Raw genomic sequence first — 20,873 nt, 5'->3', positions numbered from 1 at the left:
CCCCTCACCCCACCCCAAACACATACATTACTAATCTCAAGTTTGTGATCAACTACATGCATGAACGACCCTTAGTTGTTCACCTCTCCTGGCTTCAGTGTCCCCCGAGAGTTGGACCGGAGAGTCTCTGAAACCCCTTCTGGCCTCAAAGTCCATGAAGCCTATGTAGTATATGACATCATTCCCTCATCCCTCATCTCCCTTGTTCCCGTGTCGGTCGTTGAGTCGGGCACTGTGCTGGGATCGGGAGCACAGTGAGCAGCAGGACGCAGCCCTGGCCCACGCACATCGCCACATACTTTTTGTCAGCGCCCCGTCGTGGCGAGACCACGGGTGTGCTCGTGGCCCAGTGGGGTCCTGCAGACTCACCAAGGGCCGAAATGCGGGTTTGTCGCGACTGCCAGCACTTGACACACCCAGGTATTGTGCCGCTCATTTTACTTCCTCAAACAAGTGACACAAGGCTGATTGCCAACCCATTCTTCTGGAAAGTGTCACCAAGCTGCTGATGATGGCAGAGAGGGAAGGCCGGTGAACAGCTGGGCTGCGCTGCTTTCTAAGGTAGCTTTAAACCCCATTTGTTTAGGGCTGTTACGCAAACTCTGAAAACATCCTCTTGCTTTGAAGTCTGGGAAGCGTGTCTCTGGTCAGAAAGGCACGGGGAGGGATTCTTCAACTCCTGCGTCTCCCTCAAGTTCACGTCCATCCATTGGCCCAAATGCCTCCTTTGTTCTCAGCAGCCATGATCTCTGCAGTTAATTTTTAAAAGTACATTGGTTCCCAACAGGAATTACTGCTGGGAGTGTTTCTCGGTTGCTGAAAGCTATTTTTGAAAGGAGAATTTGTTCTGCTTTGACAGGGGCCGATCATATCCGGAAATACTGGAGTCGCTACTATCAAGGGTCTCAAGGGGTGATCTTTGTGCTCGACAGCGCGTCCTCGGAAGGCGACTTGGAAACGGCCAGGAGCGAGCTGCACTCGGCTCTGCAGCACCCGCAGCTGTGCACACTGCCCTTCCTCATCCTGGCCAATCACCAGGACAAGCCGGCCGCCCGCTCCGTGCAAGAGGTATGTCTCCCGAGCCGGACAGCTCCCTGTCTCGCTGCGGTGCGCCTCCTGTTGTGGTGCCTGCCCGTCGCTCGGGACTTGGTGTCATGCTGTGTTTGAACGTGACACGTGAGCTTTCATAGGAAGCCTGTATCGATTCAACAGGAGTTGCTGTTTACGTGCCTGATTCCCCTTGGGGTGCGGAGACTTGGTTTTTTAACTGTTCAGCAAAGTGAGGGGACTCATCTGGGTGTTTTTCTCCTCTTTTCTGCAGGGCCGATGGCCTGGCAGTGTCAGTTTCTCACGCCACCACTGACGTAGGTCCTTCTGTTCCCCAGCTTCTCAAGGGACATGCCGTGCGTCACCACGCGCCCCTTGCCCTAGTAGGCTGCGTTCTCGCCCCTCCGAGATGCTCCCTGTTGACCACAGTGGTGGATCCTGTCCTGTGACTGGCCAGGCTGGACGCTGGGGTCTGGTCTCACCAGTCCCGTGCCAGCTGACGCAGTTCACTACAGACCTGCTCTTCAGTGCCCTCGTTCACTTTCCTGTCTCAGCTGACATCTGTCCCCTGAAAGCAGGCGACTAATTCTGGGCAAATAATCAGGGTCTCACTCTGCAGAGCTTCTGATTCATGGCCCTGAAGGAATAAGATGTGTAAAGAGTTTCCAAAACTTACACAATAGTGAATTTTCATCTAGGTGCAGGGACATGAGAACTCTGGGTGCGTTCCCCTCCACCCATAACGGTCCGGATGTGTGTCGTCCCCTCCCCCCCCAAAATCTGTGTGCTCGCTCTAATGACTTCGGAACCAGAGGGCTAATGGGAAGGACGCGGCTCTCTAGTTTGGGAAATGAATGAGAAGCCAAGGGTGGGACCTGTTCTGTCTCTCCCTCCCTCACCCGCGGGCACGTGGCTGTGTTCCCGTGGCCTGTCTTGTCCCCTGCAAGGTGGGAGCAGTGCATTGTGGTTAGGATAAGTGAGTGGGATTAACCTGGATCACGCACATTGAAGTTTAAGGTGCTGAGTATTAAGAGGTACTCTATGCAGAGAATTTTCAGAGAAAATTTTCAGAGAAACTTAAATTTTCTGAATTTAAGTTTCAGAAAAACGGTTAACAAGGCTAGGATTTCTTACTAAGTAGACAGAACGCACACCCTTGAGTGGTGTCACTTAGCACTAGGTAGTTAGCCCCTTTTTCTTTGCTAGGTTTTGTGAAATCCCTCACAGGTATTCTTAAGTAATTAAGATAAAAACAGCAGAACAAATCTATCCCAGGTCCGTGAATGGGCAGATCTTCCCAATCTGTGCTGAAGGAAGGCCTCGGTAAACACCAGGTTTTTGTCTGGAGAGTGGACATGATAGTATCCCCTGCCGGGTAGTTGAGTTAGTTTATAAGTAGAAGATGCTTTGTGAAAATGTTATTATGTGTTCATTATGGGAAATATAGTATATGCACGTGTTACAGAATTCACAAACAGTATAACATTTCGTACAGATCAAATAACACATAGGTAGTAAAACACATAATATGAAGTAGATAAAATACAAGTGACATTATAACTTCAAATCTCTTTCTTCAAATTAGGAGCAATAACGGGAAAAAATTTTTTTTGTTTTGCTTTTAAATTTAAGAAACTGTGTACTGTTTTCTTAGACATCATACGGCAGCTGATGTGTTCTTTAAACCTAACCTGTGGCTGGTGGTGATCCGCCAGGGGACATCCAGCTGCGACCGTGAGTGAGGGCGCTTTGTGGACACACTGCGTGTGTCGTGCCTGGAGTCCTAGGAAAGGGCAGGTCTCTCTCTGTGATTCATCTTTTTCTAAGACGGAGACTGTCAGTGTGGAGGAATCACAGATTTGATTTGAAAATTTGGATTCTAAACTTGTATGTACTAGAGCGTACGTGACTTTGACTTTTGCTTTTATGTCAAATTTAAGTGAATTGTCCTCAGACTTTTTGCTTGGGGTGGCATTTGCAAATACCATCTTGAGGACTGCTTTTTGTGAGCATTTTCCCCACGAGTATACGGACACACACTCCACCCAGTACACGTGGACACTTTAATCCAGCTGATGGATGCCTTCTGGTGCAGATCCTGAACTGAGTCAAAACCTACGGAAGGGCTCCTCCTTTGGATGTGGGAGACAGAGAGATGGCAGCTCCCTAGTTTTCCCATTGCCTGAACGCGGGAGGTTTCTCGCGGTAGTCTTGGGATGTCTTGTGGAAATCCTCCCAGGAATGTTTTAGGAATTAAATCAGTACCTTACTGTTAGCATAAAGATGGAATTGTGAAACCGAATCGTAACTTTTTATAAATAGTAACCTCCGAATGCTTGGGAATCGGCATGGGGAGGAGAGGGAGAGGGAGAGGGTGAACAGTGAGCCAAGTCGCATATTACTGGAAATATGTTGAGAAGTGGTCGTGCGTTTATGCCTCTGGCTTGCCTTATCAGGAGTGTGTTCTGTGCCCTAAGCTCTGCTGCTTATAAACGTTTTTACCTGTTTGCACCTGCCTATGTGTGCACTTGGTAGAATTTCCAAATGCTAAAGTGATGGTGTTTTCCCTGTGAATTTTAGGCAAACTCCTGTTCTTTCAGAATTGAGAAAAATGCATTCAGTTTACCAAAAAGCCCTGACCAGTTAGCTGTTCGATGCGGTTAAGGAAAGGCGAGTCCCAGGGCTCATTGTCTCTTCCCCGCCTCCCACTGCAATTAATACATTGTGTGCTTGATGTGTTATGAGAAAATTTTGCAGTTACTTCTGACACTGGAGTAAAACTTTAATTAGTCATTTAAAGCGGATGCTGTGGTATTGAGCTTAGAAGCCGGGAGAACAAGGGAGAGCTGAGTTGTCCCTTGGATCCCAGCGGAGGGTGAAAATCGTCAGGAAGCCACATGCATTTGGTTCCGTGCGTTGTGCTGGGAGCAAGTGCTGCTGCGTTTGGGTGCAGACCAGGGTTCACACAGAAAGACAATGGTTAAAATTACTTTGTGAGCCGCAGACAGAAGGCAAAACACCCAATTTCTTTATTGCCCTCTTATAACGCAAGTGGAGTCTTGTGCTCCGCAGTTTCTCTTTCTGTAGCACACCTGGTAATGACCTAGTGTAGCTCATTTAAGATTTTAATGTCCTGAGAATTGATAGGAGAAACTTTATTTATTTTTTTTCACGGATCAGTTTTTTTTTTAAGAAAACAGCAAAAGCCTGGGAAAAGCACCCTTTACATTCTGTCTGTAAGCCAAGCAGTTCTTACAGCAGATGTTTGCTCTGTTCACTTGGGGAGGGGTAGTCAGCACCGTTTTCCAGAATTTACTCGTAACTGTTTTTCTCTGTAGGAAACATAACATAAAAATCTTGTGCTTATGTCAGGGGGCCCACTGGATTCATTAGGGAGAATTCTGGTCTAACTTAAATGATAAAGCCTTTAAAATGAAAATCATCTTAAGGGTAATTGGGTTGGTTTTTTATTTGTATTGAGTTGTAATTGCATCTAATTCGTTTTACAACCCCCAAAGGAGAGCATACTTCAGTTCTGAAGTTGTAGAATGGATCAGGAGGATTTCACGAGAAGCTAAGTTAATGGCGTAGCCAATAAATGTGATCCTGCTTTCCTTCCGCACCGCGCCTGTCGCTGGGCTCTCAGCGCCTAGCTTTTCAAAACCCAGTGTTCGTTTCCTATAACCTTGGGCATTACCAAGTCTTATAAAGTGACACATTTGGTCAACACCAGAGCACTAGTTCATCCTATCAGCAATGTCTTCCGATCCGATATTTGTCCATATCTTTAACCCATAAGTATTTGAATTTTCAGGAGTACTGTGTTAACTATTGGTCCAATTTTTTAAAATTAAAGCAAATATTAAGAAATATGAGTGCTGTGCAGCACAGACCTTTGAAGTGGAATTATAAGGTCAAGTGAGCCGACTGTTTGCGTGGCTCATTCATTGTAGCACAAGAAAACCCAGCTTCTCCTTGAGAGTGTCGGCATGAGAGTTAAAATTTGTGATCAGCATTTCTCCATTTTCACGCAATCGTAGTTCAGTTTACAACGTGGGGTACATAGAATGTGCTGGTCTCTCAAAAAAGAATAGAATAGAAATGTAAGAAGAGTATTTTCAAGTCTTTCTGTCTTGATGTAAACATTACTTTTTAGACCATGTTTTGTTTGGATTATAAATATTCATATTTTGAACAATGCTTTCAATATTCAATGTATCATGAATAATTTATCTAGTTCTCACTTTTTAGTCTGTAGACATCTTCCGGAAGAGAGTGCTAGTATGTGTTTTGTGTTATTTAACTATTACACTTAATTATAATAACCTGTTTGTCAATAAATATTTCTACATTGTGTACTTTCTCCCCTTCCTACATAGGGTATGAGAGAATTTTGAGGAATCAGAAATTTTGGACAATGTTTATTTATAGATAATAAGCCTCTAGTTTAAATTGTTTATTTTATATGCTGCTTAACAGTGAGCAATTCTCTTGAAAGACAGCTCTGTGAAGTAGCAAATATCTGATTTTCCTTAAGTGTCTTATTAGAAAATACACAGTAGTGTTTAAACCACATAAACTACTTCGCTTAATGTTATTCTGTGTACGTGGAGAGAAACGTGTGTGTGTGTGTTTGTATGTGTAAAACAACCATCGTAAAGCATCCTGTACTTTACATCTTCAGAGTCTTCCAAGGACCGTGACCTGCTTCTTGGCAGCGGTTCGGAATACTGATTAGATTTCGCACTGAGCAGCGTGCATGCCTATTGTGTGAGCAGTTTGAAAACTCCCTAAAGGGACGTACACTTACTCTAACACGATATGAGATACAAATTATTTTTTGTCCATTCCTTACAGATGTACTTCACTCTGCTGCAGTTTAATCTTTGGGAAACAATTGGGAGTTTGGAAGTCAGTTTTCCACTGAGTGACTCAGTGGTCTCCTGAAAATGTTTACTGACTTGGGAGAGAAGCCGAAAGAGCAATCATTCCAATAGTTGGTTACAAAGTGTCGTTATTGTAAATATATCTTAAAGAGCAGATTTTAGCTGAGAATACGCAAACAGCCAGAATATTTTATTTATTGTACATTCAGAGAGTTTTTTATATGCATTCCCTGAAAAACTTGTTTGTGTACTTGGTCATTGATTCTAAATGTAGCCACGTGGATGCCTCCATACGAGGGGTCTCTGGGCGCTGGTGCTGAGGCCCGCCAAGCTGTGCTACAGAGAGCGCCCTGCCCACCACAGATCACTGCAGTTCCCACCAACGAATGTGTTGCAGGAGAAAGGCCCATTCTCTAAAGAACATTACGTAGGTGAGATAACAGAGTAACACATCTGAAAATATAGCATCGGGTGCCCCAGCGAATTCATTATGTTCTAAGGCCCCCATTTCTTTCCACTTTCTTTATTCAGTCCCATGCATATCTTCATTTTATGTAAAGCTGGCAAATTTTGGGAGCTCTTCCAGTTCTTACTCTTTCTTACTCCCCCATTCAGACATTTCAGCGCCCAGCGCTCCCACCTGCGCCCCACAGTACCTCTCAGAGCCTCCAGGTTGTTGCTGCCCCGAGGCCTCCCCTTTCCCTGATCCTCTGCACAGACCAGGAAGCACAGGCGTCCTGCCCTCTGATTCCTTCTAGAGTCAGACGGAATGCTACAGACCTTACACATCAAGTGCCTGATCACTGAACCCCCTTTCTCACTGGTGCTCATCTACCGCTCCCTCCTCCTGTTGCCTTGGGAGCACCCCCGAAAGATCATGTGTCCTGAACACCCCCAGCTGCGCCAGGTGCCCTCCCGCCTTCCCGAGGCGTCCCGGCCTCGCCCGAATCCTGGTGTTCAACTTCCTTGCCTTGTGACTTTTCTGTCTGCCCCTGAAGGTTGTGAGCATCTTGCAGGACAGGAATTCTGGCTCGTTCATATCTCTGAGCTCAGTAGATGTTCCCTGAGTGAGTTACTACCTCTGAGTCTGATCTATCACACACGCTTCCCTCCGGCCTAACATCCCGCCTTCCCTCCGAGCTCCTTTCTCTCTTCGCCCAATCTGACTCCTCTCTTACGTTCTTGAATATAAATCTTTTCCTTTTCTTCTACAGCAAAACTGAGCTTTAAGTATTGCTCTAGAACAACATCTTGTGTGGAACCTTACCGCAAATTGTGTTCATAGTTTAAAAAAACACCTTTGTTAATTACCATATTTACAAATTTTTGTTTCCATGTATTTTTATGTACTTACAGTGTCCACTTGAGGACTTGGACCATTTTCTTCCTGAAATCCCCCCTAGAAAATGGCAGGACGTCTTTTAATACATTTTCATCAATTGCTTCTATTTTAACTGTCTGGAGCTTATTCATGTGGCCGGCATCCCAAACTGCCTGCAACCGGTTTGTTTCCCCTGCAGAGGGGCAGGTGCACGGGGAGCTCTGTGGGAACTGGGCGTGAAGAAGGTGCTTTTAAAGCAGTGCATTCAGTTTAATAAAAACAAATTGCGTACTGTAATTTGTAAAATTACATTACATTAGTGATACTTCGGAGGATTTTTAAAATTCTTACATTTAACACTGTTTCTTCCTATACATATTTAAGTAAAACAATATTGTTTTGCTTCTTTCTGAGTCTTTTGGAAGCAAATGTATTTGAGTGGCCGTACTGGTGAACTTCACCCTCTATGTCTGTGTTTCAATTTTGTATTTTCTCAAAATTAGTGTTTCATTAACACTCATTCAACAAAGTCAACAAGTGATTCTGCAAAAGTTCACAGGACCATTTGCTTGGCCCTTGGGTCTCTTTATTATTTGTTTATCTATCTATCTATCTATCTATCTATCTATTTATTTAGCAAAAGAAAACTCAGTTTAATTGCACATTCCACAGCTTACGAAGTTAATAAAGCATTTGTTGAGTTAAATTAATTTGAGTATTAGACACGGAGTTAGTGTAAGGAAAGTGCTTTGAAGATAAAAAGCACAATAAGCGTTGGTTATTATTATGATCATTATTATCATTACTATTATTATCTAGTGTCTGCCCAGACACCACTTTGGCCACGCGGGGAGGCCAAGGCTGCCGAGGGGAGCTAAGCAGCAGCGTGGTGCATAGAGCCGAGGGTGGTGAGCCTCACACACCAAGGGCTGTTTTTCCTGAACAGATCCGGGAGGTGCTGGTTGGTGTTCCTCCCTCAAGAAAAAGACGTCCTGTAATGCTGAAGCATCAGAACTCATTTTGAGGAGTTTGCATGTTTTCTTATATTATTTCTCAAAAGATGTCTGAGGCGTAAATGCCAGTCTTCTGAAAGGGTTCTAAAAGCAGGGGTTTTGATTTGTAAGTAGCCAAAACCCTTTATTAGTTCATTATTTCTGCATTGGATAGGGCTCAAATTTATAATTTTTAGATACTAAAAACAATGGAGCACAGTTTTGGGAAGAAAACATAAAAACTTCATTTTTCTTGCAAAAATGAAAACTGGAGTTATAAAAATAAATGTAACTAAGTACATAAATTACCTCCTATGAGGTTATTTTAAGGAGGATTCTTTAGATTAGTCTTTAGAGAGGAGACTTCAAGATTAAGCCAATTTCCTTATAAGATGCTGCAAAAATTGTCATCACAAGTCGGGGAGAAAGGAAACATTGAAACATTGTCACAAGCAGATGTACGGGAGCCGAATGCACAGCCGGCCTCAGCCCCAGGAAGACTCCAGTGACAGGCCTGCAGAAGACGTTCCCTACTCCTAGAGTGGATCAGGACAAAAGGGTCTGGAGAGATTGGGGAGGGAGGAGGTGCCTGGAGTGAGTGAGTCATGATGGACGACCGCAGGCCGTGGAAAATGCTGGGGGACCCAGGCAGGTAGAGACCTTCGGAGAGCGGGGTGAGCCCGCCTTCCACTGTGCCACCGCTGCAGGAGGGACAGAGGGCCCTGGAGGAGCCGCTGGCCTGGAGGCCCAGTTCCAAGCAGCTGCAGACTGCACGCTGTGATACCAGTGTGACTGGTGATCCCAGCCCAGCCTGACCGCAGCGCGTCTGGGGACAGCCAGGTTGAGAGGGAGGCGGATGCCCTCCACCTCAGAAAGCCAGTCCGTTTCCGGCAGTGGCTCCCTAATGTTCTGCTGTGTTGGTGTAGACGTGACAACCGCACAGTTTTGGACCTCGTCCTGTATGGATATAAACCTGTAAGGAAAGATACCTGCTTTCACCTTTTGAGATAAATAGAGCACTCTGCTACTCAGAGGCCGGCGTTTTCTCCTTCCCACTTCCCTTTCTCCTTTACCTGTGAGTTGCACGGGCCTTGGACAGACCAGTGAACCAGGCGCCTGCCATGGTGCAGACAGCTGTCTGAATGGGCCACACTTCCCGTGCATGTGGGCTCAGGGCAAGCGAGCCGACCCACACCTGCATGCTTGTTCTGCAGAGCCTCCTCTCCCTCTGTTTACTGCAAGGTGGAATCTCATTCTTGTACTTTCTCCAGTAACATCTCTGTGGAGAATTCCCTGTTCAACCATGAGCACCTCTGTTATGTAAATATTCACACTGACTTGAGCCCTCTCTCCTGACACGGGGGCGTCGGCTGGTGTGCGTGGGGCTCTGACACAGGCCGTCAGGACAAGGGAGAAGGCACTGCGCCCCCCCCCTCCCAAGGGACTGCAAAGGTCTCGGCTGTGTCTGCTTCTGCAGCATCTGGGAGGGACGCAGCGGTCTCCTTGTTCTGGAGAAATTCCGAAATCTAAATTTGGACACACGTGAATCTGTGATCAAAAAAACGTTTTGTAGCACTCGGTTGTGAAGGAAAAGAGTCAAGTAGGGTTTCATTTTTGTTAAGGCTGACGTTCAGATATTTAACCCGTTTAAATACAGGAATTCAGTTGTGTTAAACAGTGTCTATAGGGTGAGTGTAGTTCATCTCCCACCTGAAATAAGATTAGGGTCTTTTAAAAAAGCTCCTTTAGGCAAAGCTCTTAGACTGAAATGCTCTGTTAGGACAGTAGGTAGCTCCATACGATAACTGGAATTGGTTCCAAAAATGACATGCGAAACCACCTACGCCTTGGAAGAAGGTTCTGTGTATGAACTGTGAAATCACTTGGAACTTGCAGAGCACAGCGTGATTTTCACATGTAGGATTGTGATAAATTATTTATTTTCAGCTGTGGTTATGAGTAATCATTTGTCAAGCTCCACAGCAGTTGCTATGGAAAGGGGCCTGAGTGGGCCTTCTGGGCTACTTGTGCGGAGCCTGGACATGGAGAACCAGCAATGGTGAAATGAGGGTGCGAGCTGGGTGGGGGCCCTCGGCTGTCGAGGGCGCTGGAGAGGAGTTTGAATGTCATTAGCAGGGTCCTGAGAACTGGGCCAGAGAGGACCCGAGGCAGAGGTGGTGTGGCTGGCGTGCACTGAGTGGGGACCTTGTCACCGGGGGTGTTGCTGCTGTCACACAAGAGCGACTCACGGCACGCAGACAGATGCCCTGAGTCCCAGAGCAGCAGAGCAGTATCCTTACGACTCTCTTCTTCTTATATATAAGGGTTTACATTGCGCTTAGTTCTAGGCTAGTTTTATTTGAAATGGTCCTTGTTAAACTGATTAGAAAATTAAGTCTGAGTCTGTGAGTTATTGAAATGTGTGGGTGGAGATTCATAAGTGTAAAATAATGCGTGTTTCTTCATGTCTTGGACAATAAAAAATACCAATTTCTCAGATTTCTATATTAGCTTTGTTCTTTAATTATAACTCAAGTTTAGACATCTTTCTGTTTGTCTTTAATTAATAATGGCTTTGCAATGACTTTTATATTAATAAGCAAATTAAGCTCTTTCTTCGGTTAACCAGGGAAAACAGCCTTTGAGGTAAGATACGAGATCACCAGATTGCTTGAGCCGGTTGTGGCTGACAGAACATTTTTGTTAATGTAGCTGTCTCTGCTTCCCCTTACCAGACGCGCTTTCTTTTCTTACTGTGAAGTCAAGCCCTAGCGGCAGAGGTTTTGCTCGGGGGGGATGCAGTGTGGCTTTAATGACTCTGAGTGTGCGGCACCCTTTCTTTAATTATTTAGCTCTTCAGTCCCACAGTGTAGGTGCAGAAAGTATAGAGTATTTTGTTTAATCTGTAACTCACTCCATATGAGGCGCTAGACATTGCTTTTTTGGTAAAACACTAGATATGAGTCTGTGCTTTTCCAGTTTCATCTGTTAAAAATGGAATACAAAAATTGTTCCTTTATACTTCTTCTTACTTGGATTCTAGTTAGGCAGAATTTTGCCATATGGCTCTTTAGCCCTAATAAAGCTGAACTGAAAAATGCACGCTATTAACAACGTCACATTTCCAAGATGTGACAGTGGTTCCCAGGTCTCCTTCCAGCGAAATTATTTTCAGAATGGCACCTCTCCTCCCGTGCGGTTTGTCCGCAGATGCGGGCGGGCTCATGCAGACGGTGGGTGAGACACACGACCTCTGTCGGTCCGGTCGGCGCGACTGACCTCCTGCCGAAGTGTGTGCCTAATGCTTTCCTGTGCGTCTCTGCGGGCATCGCACGATCTTTAAAGTTCCATCCAGTCTCGTTTCTATGAATAACCCAAGTGACCAAAAACGTCACGTGGCACCGCTTTAAGACAGCACAGAAGGAGCCCAGTGAACGGGGCTCCATCTTCCCCCCAGACACCCCGCTCATCCCTTACTCGTGGCCTGCGTCCATCAGCCAGCCTGCGCAGTGTGACACTTCCAACGTGAGACGGATAGGGGCGCCATTTAGCGAATTTCCCTTAACAGCGCAGGAAATATGGACTGTATGTTGATGAATGTAATTATCTTAAAGATGGCTCTCCTAAGATAGTTGCAGTGAGAAACTATCATCATTTCAAGAAAACTGATCTTAGTAATTGGGTCTCTAGGCTGTTACCGTGAGTTTTAGACAGTTTATGGAATCAAATGAAGGAAGGGGACGTATTGGAACCCCAATTCTGATTTCGCGAGGATTTATTTACTTGCATGTAGATATGCATTTAAGGAGTCATACCTTAATTATGAAAAATTTCAAACATACAGATAAGTACAGTGAGTCCAACAGGAAAACTCACCCACCCATTACTGAGGTTGAGCAAATGTTAACATTTTTACCGTATTTGTTTCATTCAGGTCTTCTTGTTTTTAAAGAAACAAATTATTACAGGTACATTTAAAGCCCCTTTCCTCGCTTCTTCAGAATTGAGTATAATTTGAAGCTGGTGTGTGACCTTCCCAACGTACGTTTTGATATGTTTAATGCTTTAATGCGTAGGCGTGCGTCTGCAAATGATATACAGGAGTGTCCCGTGTGGTAGAAATGTACGGGAGTGATGTCCTACAGCAAGTACTTTGCGGTGCTTTTATCATTGTGTTTTTAATGTTATTTACTTGCTGTATGCAAATCTAGCTTATTCATTGTCACCGATTTACCATGTGCCAAGGCATGACTGTGTCATGGTTTTATTTATTCACTGTCTCATTGATAACGCTTTAGGTTGTTTCTAGATTTCTGACATTGTAAAGGAAGTTGATGAGTATCTTTGTGTATGTTCCTGTGTGTGTGTGCACGCACACACATGTGTGTATGCATGCATGTATGTAAGCGTTTCTCAAGTACATCTGTGCAAAATTAGAATGCCTCGGTCCGAGGGTACACACATGCTGAGCTCAGTGGGTATTTAACCTGGCACTTCAGTTTGGAAGTGACAAATAAGACTTCGCGGTGAGAACATAGATTTGCCTCTTTGGTGTTGTTGACCCACTGAGTAATATTGGGCCAAAACTTAAACCTGTTTCCTCTTCTCTAAATGAGGGTGGTCCGAGAACCCACCTCAGCACAGATGGGATGGAGTGAGGACCGAGTGAGGATGGGGCACCCAGAGTGCTCCTCACCAGCCCCCCGCCCCTCCCTGCCCCTGACAGGGATGTCAGAAGGGTCACATGGTCACATGGCACTTACAACTGTGTGTGGCATGGTGTCGCGTCACTGCTGGTGGAATCCACAAAAACGAAACAAGATCCGGTGCAGGCGCGCTACACTTCTGCACTCGGAGGGTGCTCAGGGAGTGAACTACAGGCACAGGACGTGAGACAGAGAGCGGAAAGCCCCTACAGCTTCCATGACACGGTATAAAATGACTTTATGTGCTTTCATTCACGTGTCCTCTGCTCTCCTCAGACTCTGTTTTAAACCATCTGCCAGTGAAGTGTTCCTCCCTCTTATGTGGTGAGGAAGCCTGGAAAACCAAACCTTTGGGCGATCCTTGCTCGTGAAATCTGACACTGAAGCTTGTTCTTGACAATGTCCCAGGTTTGTCCTTCTGCCTTAATTTTTTAATACATCAGTTTGGCAGTACTGTTCAGTGAGTAGCTTTATGTTTCTTTAAAAAGCACAAAAGCAAGTGTACAACGCTATGCTTCGCCACCTAGAAATGAAGGGGGTGCTTGGACAAGCCTGGGCCCACCTGCAGGTCCCCGGTGCCTGTGAGCCCACAGAAGCCCAGAAACCTGCTTTGGTGGCCGGTCACATGCATGGGCTCGTGACGGGGCTGACACATCTATTGTTTCCTCTCTTTGAAGACCCAAGAGGTTGCTCGGATTATTTCAGAGTGTTCGTCGTGCCGATTCTGATGTTCGGATTTCAATAGGATCTCCTCAAGCCTTCAAAGTGGATTACTCTGCATTACTTTTATTGCTTTTCAAGTGTTTTTGGAAATATTTAAGAGTTCTCCTAAAAACCGGATTTCCTGGAGTGTGTTTTCTTTGGGGGGGGGATTTTATAAGGCTTAGTTGTGGATTTTCCAAGAGCTCCAAAGGACCATTACTGAAAGAAATTCTTAATAAAGAACGAGCGCAGGGCGAAGGAGGAGAAGCCCCACACATCTCTGCGTTCCCGGTAATGAGTCGGACCTGCGGACCTGCGTGTTTCTGACGCTCATGCAAGGGTGTGCTTTCCCCTTCGTTCCCAGTTTCTGTTGATTGTAGATCCGGGTGACCTTGACAAGGACAGATTTTTGAAGTGGAGCTGTCCTTTGGGGACCCGGGCAGTCCCACCTGACCAGCCTGCGATCTGCTGCGCAGTAACCCAGGGTCACAGTGGCCATTTTCTGTGCTTCGAGGAGGACGGGAAGCAGTGGCCAGGAGGCGACGTCTGCAGAGATGGAGCGGGCAGGGTGAGGGGACAGCGTGAAAAAGACTCGTTAGCCCGCATTAGTCTGCCCGATTTACTTCACAGCAGGTCGGGGAAGGACAGCAGCAGGGTCGTCGTTAAATCGCACCAAGGAAAACCGTGCCGTTAGGAAGCTCTGAGACCCCCTGAGAGCCAGGAATTCGCGAGCTGGTTTTACACACCTTTTAATGGCAGCCAACAGGGAAGCATGAAGCTTTCCTTCCGTCTTACATATATTTATGAAACATCATGTGGCCCTAGATTCTTTTCTTTTAAATTTTTATTGCATTTATTGGGTGACATTGGTTAATAAGATAATACAGGTTTCAGGCACACGATTCTGTAACATGTCGTCTGTAGAGTGTATTGTGTGGTCATCACCCCCAGTGCAGTTTCCTTCCATCACCATTTACACCCCCCTTCACCCTCTTCTTTCTTGATGCTGCAAGTTTTAAACATCCTGTTGTGGTCGGTCTGCTGCACTGAGCTTGATGGGAAAGAGGAGCTAAACGCTGAGCAGGTCACTGGACATTTTGATGCCCTGTGTCCGGCCTGTCCGCATGGAGGTGCCGTCCAAGGCCATCGTGAAGTCCTGCCTGGATAACTGGGGGGAGCGCTTCCATTCAGCCCCGTTTACCAACTTGCATGCGTGTCCGCTTGGACGTGTGCTTGTGTTCACGGCCCCTCCCCTGAGAGCACAGTTGGTGTGAATCACGAAAACCGAATACGCTTTCCACCTCCTTTCCTCCGCACCCCGCTTCCCCTGGGGTAGGTTGTGTCTTACTGTTGTTTGAGTCTTTTAGGTGAAAGAAATGGATGACCTACCAGAAAGTACCCAGCGTAGGTGTTACAGGAACTGACGAGTGATCTTCTTGAATTTTTAATCTTTTCCCTTCACATTCAGGAGAACTTTGGAGTTGATGTCTTGCCAAAAATGTGCAGCTGTTGGTGGCAGCATTGCTTCTGTTTGACTGCCACTTCTTCAGGTCTGGCCAGTAAAGGCCACCTCCCTACAGGGTTACAGGACAGTGGGTAGTGCCAGCCTGTCTGTCGTCCATCCATCTGTCTATCATCCATCCATCCATCTGTCTATCATCCATCCATCCATCTGTCTGTCTTTCTATGTATCATCCATCCATCCGTCCGTCCGTCCACCATCCATCTATCCATCCATCCATCTGAAATCTTATGTTTGAGGTAAAAATGGAAGCCCAGCAAAGGACAGTATCACTGCCTGAGTGTGGCAGATGTTACCTCAAGCTCCACGATGGCGTCTTGCCTTTGGGCTGTGAAACGGAGCTGCTCTTCTTGCCGGCAGCCCTCCCAGGGCCAGGCCTGGCCTCTGCCATCCTGGTTTGGGGGCTTTGGCTGTAACAGGGGAATTTTGTTCATGGAGTAAAGGTCCATGAGAGAGACCACATTTAAGCTCCCCCCAGTGACCGGAATATGGAGGTTTCTCCATAGACACTCCCCTACATGTAAGTATGCCTGCGGTCTGCAAATAGGCAAAAGGACATCTCCCAGGGAGGAACCACACCTTGGTCCAGAATTTTAGGCATATTTTAGTGTTTTTTTAATTTTATTATCGACAAAACAACTGTGTTCATTCCTTCGGCCAGTGCTTTTTGTACACTTGCTGTATGCCAAATGCTCTGCAAGGAGATACGAAGGTGAATAGGATGCGGCCCGTTCCCTCCTGTCACCTGCGCGAAGCACATAGACGCGGTACGCCGTGGGGAGAGCCAGCGGACATGAGTAAAGGGAACACGGGGAGGGCTGCAGTTAGCGTGAGCTGCCACATGTGTAGTGCGAGGCACGTTTCACGTGCCTTCCGTCAGCCGTTCTCTGGGCTGTCCCAGGAAGCACGGCATAGGTTCCTCATCGCTTTATAGATGAAGGTCCCAGAAATGAAGCAGTAAATTACCCAAGACCCAGCCAGCGACCTGGACCCGTGTCTTTGACTTTGGTTCACCTGCCCTTTTCGGTCTACCCCCACAGTCTCTTATAACTGAGTTCTGAAAATAATACATTTTCTTTGATTTCTGAGGTATAACTTAATTTTTTTTAATTTTTAACTTTGAAGTCTGAGATCAAGTTTTGTTCTTGGGTGTCTCTTGCTACCTGGACATACCCCAGCTACCAATTTGCCAATGGGCCCTTTGGCACATGAGCTCAGTTGACATGAGGGTAATGTATGGAAGGAACCAGGCCAAGTACGTTTTTATCCGTTTGTGAATCAGAGAGACCGTGGTGCCCCAGTGCCTAGGGCAGAAAGCCTGCTGCTCCTGGCATGGCGGCCGGCCTGTCCTTGTTTTCAGAAACAACACAGCCCCAGTTAGAGAACTAGTGCCACCAAAAGCTACTTCTGTAAACCCCCATCCTCCTCCTCCCTGAGCTCTCCTGGCTCCTTCATTCACGGGCTTATCCTCCTCACTTTGGTAAATGAGGAACGGGAAGGTTGGAGGGGTCTCCAGGCAGACGGAGCAGGTTGAGGAAAGGGGTGGAGTTATAACACAACGTATTGCACTTAGGAAATGGCCAGGCATTCGGAAGCAGACAATGCGCCTTTTGAAATGCAAACCTTCCTGTGCCCAAATGGGAGATAAATACCAGCAGAGAATTAAAAAGATGAGTTTGCATCGGATGCTTCTTCCTTTTGGGGGTACTTCTTATTAAATACCTCTACTACCTGTGCTGGAGGAACAACAGCCTGGGATTTTAGATCTGACCTCAAAGTAGCAATAGATTCGTAAACCCTCCCTTTCCTATAAAATGCTGCTGGCCCCTGAAGGATACAGCAAGCCCATTAGAAACTAATTCTAGCTCTTAGACACATTGTGAATCTTGATTTTATACCCCTGTTATCTTCTTTGAATGATGTGGTTGCACGAGAAATAGTTGATATCTTTGTTCCGAAGTCTGCTCATGGACCTTTCTCAGATCAGCAGATGGTCGCGGGGGGAAGGGGCCCGTATCTTCCCACAGCGATCCACACGGGCGATTTTCACAACTGCCTGCTGATTCCCTGTGAAGATGCATGAAATGAATGATTTAGATGTGGTAAAAAATTATTAACGTAGCATTTCTAAAAATGCTTTAAAACCTTTATTAGGGTATGTAAGAGAAAGTGGGCGTAGTTATTTAACATAGCTCTCTGAGTCATATGCTCTAGCATTTTTTTTTTTTGGAGGGGGAGTTACTGCCATTTTACTTTCATATAGTCTCATCATTTATTTGGGAGTTATATGTTAGTTGGGAATTTCTGTGTTTTACTCTTGAACTCAAAACCTTTATTTTAGTTTTTAGTTTTTCAGTCACAGTTGACGTACATTCTTACATTAGTTCAGGTGTACAACATAGTGATTACACATTTATGAGGTCTGTCCAGAAAAAGTCCAGCCATTGTTAATATAGCAAGAACAGTTTATGCAACATTGTTGTCACCTGGCAGCCAAGGAGAGTGGACTGGACTGTGCATGTGTGAACGATGACGACTTCACTGTACTCGTCAGTGGGGGCGGTAGATGCCGTTGAGTGAGCATGTGTACTGTGTGGCCGTCATATTCAAAATGACCGAGCAAGTAGAGCAACAAATCTGCATCAAATTTTGCATTAAGCTTGAACGTTCCTCCTCAGAAACTATTGGGATGATTCAGAAGGCCTTGGCTGTGGACAACTGGTGACTGGCAGCTTCATCATGACAATGTGCCTGCTCATGCATCATGTCTCAGGCAGAGTTTTTTGCAAAACATGAAATCACCCAAGTGACTCAGCCCCCCTACAGCCCAGATTTGGCACTCTGTAACTTCTGGCTTTTCCAAAACTAAAATCACCTTTGAAAGGGAAGAGATTTCAGAATGGGGATGAGATTCAGGAAAATACAATGTGGCAGCTGATGGTGATTGGGAGAACTGTGTGAGGTCCCAAGGTGCCTACTTTGAAGGGGACTGAGGCATCATTGTCCTGTGTACAGTGTTTCTCGTATCTTATATCGTCTTTAATAAATGTCTGTTTCTCATATCACATGGCTGGTGGACACCTCTGGACAGGCCTCATGTACAACTCACGGAGTGATCACCCCCATGAGTCAGACCCCCTCTGGTGCCACCTGTGGCTGCTGCAGGGACGTGGACTCTGTTCCCTGTGCCGCACTCTACTGCCCTGTGGCTGTTTCTGTCACTACCAGTTTGTACATCTTAACTCAGGATCTTTAATATCGCCATTTTAAAGTACAATTCGGGTATTTCTAACAAAATTTATTTAGTGGAGTTGTTCTTTTTTTCTCTACACTTTAGGAGATGGAAGTACATTTGCCGTGTTGTAGAAAGGTGTTTTCCCATCTCCATTTTTAAGGAGATGTGAATAAAAACCTTGTAAAGACAAGTCATGGCAGAAGTCAGAAATTTGGTGAACACCAAGGTTCGTGGGTGTGACATTTGCTGAGGCAGGTGGGAAGTGTCAGAAGGTACCAACCGGCCTTGTGCGGCACGTACGCCTCCAGGCCTGAGAACTGGCGCGTCTCCGGGCTGACTGTCTGAAACGCCTTCCCTGCGTTTGCCTCCCTGTTTCACAGACTAGAACCTGCGCAGGACCCTTCACTCCTGGCGCCATCCGAAAAGCACCTCTGCCCTTCAAGGTGCAGTTTTTTTAGATGCGTGTGTGTGTATATCCATATAAATTGATATTTAAAATAATCTTTTTATAGCAGACTGTGGATATTCATCAGCATGTGTTCTAAACTTTTCTCCAACAGAGAGGTCACTTAAACATTGTGTAATATCGATATTTCAGAGAAAAAAGAGTAAGTTAAAGTCACTTTTATACGTTTTTCAGAAATTGCTGTTTTATTTCCAAAGAGAGTTGGTGACCCATGTTGGCTTGAACGGGCAGACGGCACGTGGCAGGCACTGCTGTCCTGGAGCCCTGTCCGTACCTGCTGCGCCTGGGTGATGAGCCTCCACCAACGCGCTGGAGCAAATCCGGCCCTTTCTTCCAGGAAAGACAGTGGTCAACAGAGCTGCTGAGCGTGGGCCAGAGAGTGCGGAGGGGGAAGACCTTGCCCTGGGGCCGAATGCTGCCCTTGTTTTCTTCCGTTCTCATGAGCCCAGGTGTGGGGTGCTGGCTTGGGCTCGGAGAGCACACTGGCATCCAGAGGCGTTCGGCCCTGTGCCGGGACGTTTCTCACGTCGGAGTCTTCCTAAGGAGAATGCACCTGGGAACAGCGCAGCACCACCCCCCACCCCCAAGAGACTCTGCGAGCAACCCCCGTTCAACAGTAGACACCATGCTTGGTGGTCACCGAGCACTCAAGGACCTGTCCTTGTCAGCACTGCAGGGCTACCTCTGGACGTCAAAGCCCAGCTTTGTGTTTGTCTGTCACTGGCCCTTTATGAGCCCTTCCTTCCCATGTCCACGTTTCCTCGTGTCTATAAATGTGCGGATGTGAGCGGGCTGTAACTATGACACCAAAGAACTTGTGAAAAAGTACCCCAAAAGTGCATGAGTGCTGTCTCCTTCTAAGAACAAAGGCTTTAAATTTATGATGTGTTGTGTTGCAGAAAAATGGATGAGGCACCCTTTGGATCTCGTTTTCCTATTTAACATGTGTCTAGATTTGAACATCAATGCCATTGGGAGATTGGGCAGGGTGAGTGTCAGCCTGAGGAATCCCTGGGTGGAGCTTTGTCGAGACCTGGAGCCCAGCCCAGCGCAGATGAGGAGGGCCTGTGAGGCCTCAGGGACACAGGGCCGGGACAGCAGACCTCGAGCGTGTCAGCAGAAGCCTTTGGGGAGCAGTGCAAGACAGGAGGGTCAACCTTCTTAACCCAGATGACCACAGAGGCGCTGCTGCTCAGCAGGGCCTGCCTCCCTCCACCGGTGTGGTCTTCCAGCTTCCAGGACGTGGGCTGTACAGGAAGGCCTCCATGTTTCTGGCTTACTTTTATTAAAATTACTTTCTATTTCATGCTTCGTTACCTACTCTGTCATGAATCTGTCTGAGGACTGTGAGTGTCTGCTTCATCCATTCGTTCGTCCTTTCATTCAGTATGTGCTTGTGGAGCACCTGCTTCCCCAGTCCCGGCCACCCGGCTTCTCTCTCAGAACCAACTGTCTTCATTCCCGACAGTGTTGAGGAGAATAGCCCCGGCACTCAAGCCAGATGCCAAGAAGATTCCAAACAGGTTTTGGCAACACTTGGAATAAATGTACAGTGTGAAACTTCACAAGAAGACTACTTTAATATGTACATGTCAGCCTTAAGAGTTCTGGGGTAAACGTGTATTGATTCCATATCCTAGTGTTATTTGAAAAAAAAAAATAAAAGCTTCAGCCTCAGTCCATTAGCCACATGGAAGTAGCTGGAAGCGGGGGCAGGGAGGAGTGTGCGGAAGTGTGTCCGGCTTGGGATGTCTCGTTTTCCAGAACCCCTGCCAAGGCCTGGCAAGCCCAGAAAGGCAGATGCTGGCACGTTCCCCACGCCCCCGCCGTCCGTGGTGGCCTCCCCGTCAGACGCCTGTTCCGGGCGCGACCCAGACTCCCGGGCTGAAGCCTGCGCCAGCCGGGCCCGCTGCTCTCTCCTTTTTCCTGCTTCCTCATCTCTTCATCACGTCTTGCTCAGCCATTCAGTTCAAGAAATGCTCCAGAGGCTGCTGCC

General features: G+C 46.6%; 1 protein-coding gene across 1 annotated transcript in view; it reads left to right on the top strand.

Annotated features, from left to right (window-relative positions):
- The window catches only part of ARL15 (ARF like GTPase 15), a 327,323-nt gene that overhangs the window by 161,006 nt on the left and 145,444 nt on the right, over positions 1-20,873 (top strand). The window contains exon 4 of the mRNA XM_024571980.4: positions 860-1,068. Coding sequence (XP_024427748.1) covers positions 860-1,068 — 209 coding nt within the window. The remainder of the gene's footprint in view (positions 1-859; positions 1,069-20,873) is intronic.

Source organism: Desmodus rotundus, chromosome 1 (assembly GCF_022682495.2).
Source record: "Desmodus rotundus isolate HL8 chromosome 1, HLdesRot8A.1, whole genome shotgun sequence".
NCBI classification, from domain to species: domain Eukaryota; kingdom Metazoa; phylum Chordata; class Mammalia; order Chiroptera; family Phyllostomidae; genus Desmodus; species Desmodus rotundus.
The sequence above is the reverse complement of the archived record's forward strand: the minus strand, read 5'-3'. Positions and strand labels throughout refer to the sequence as shown.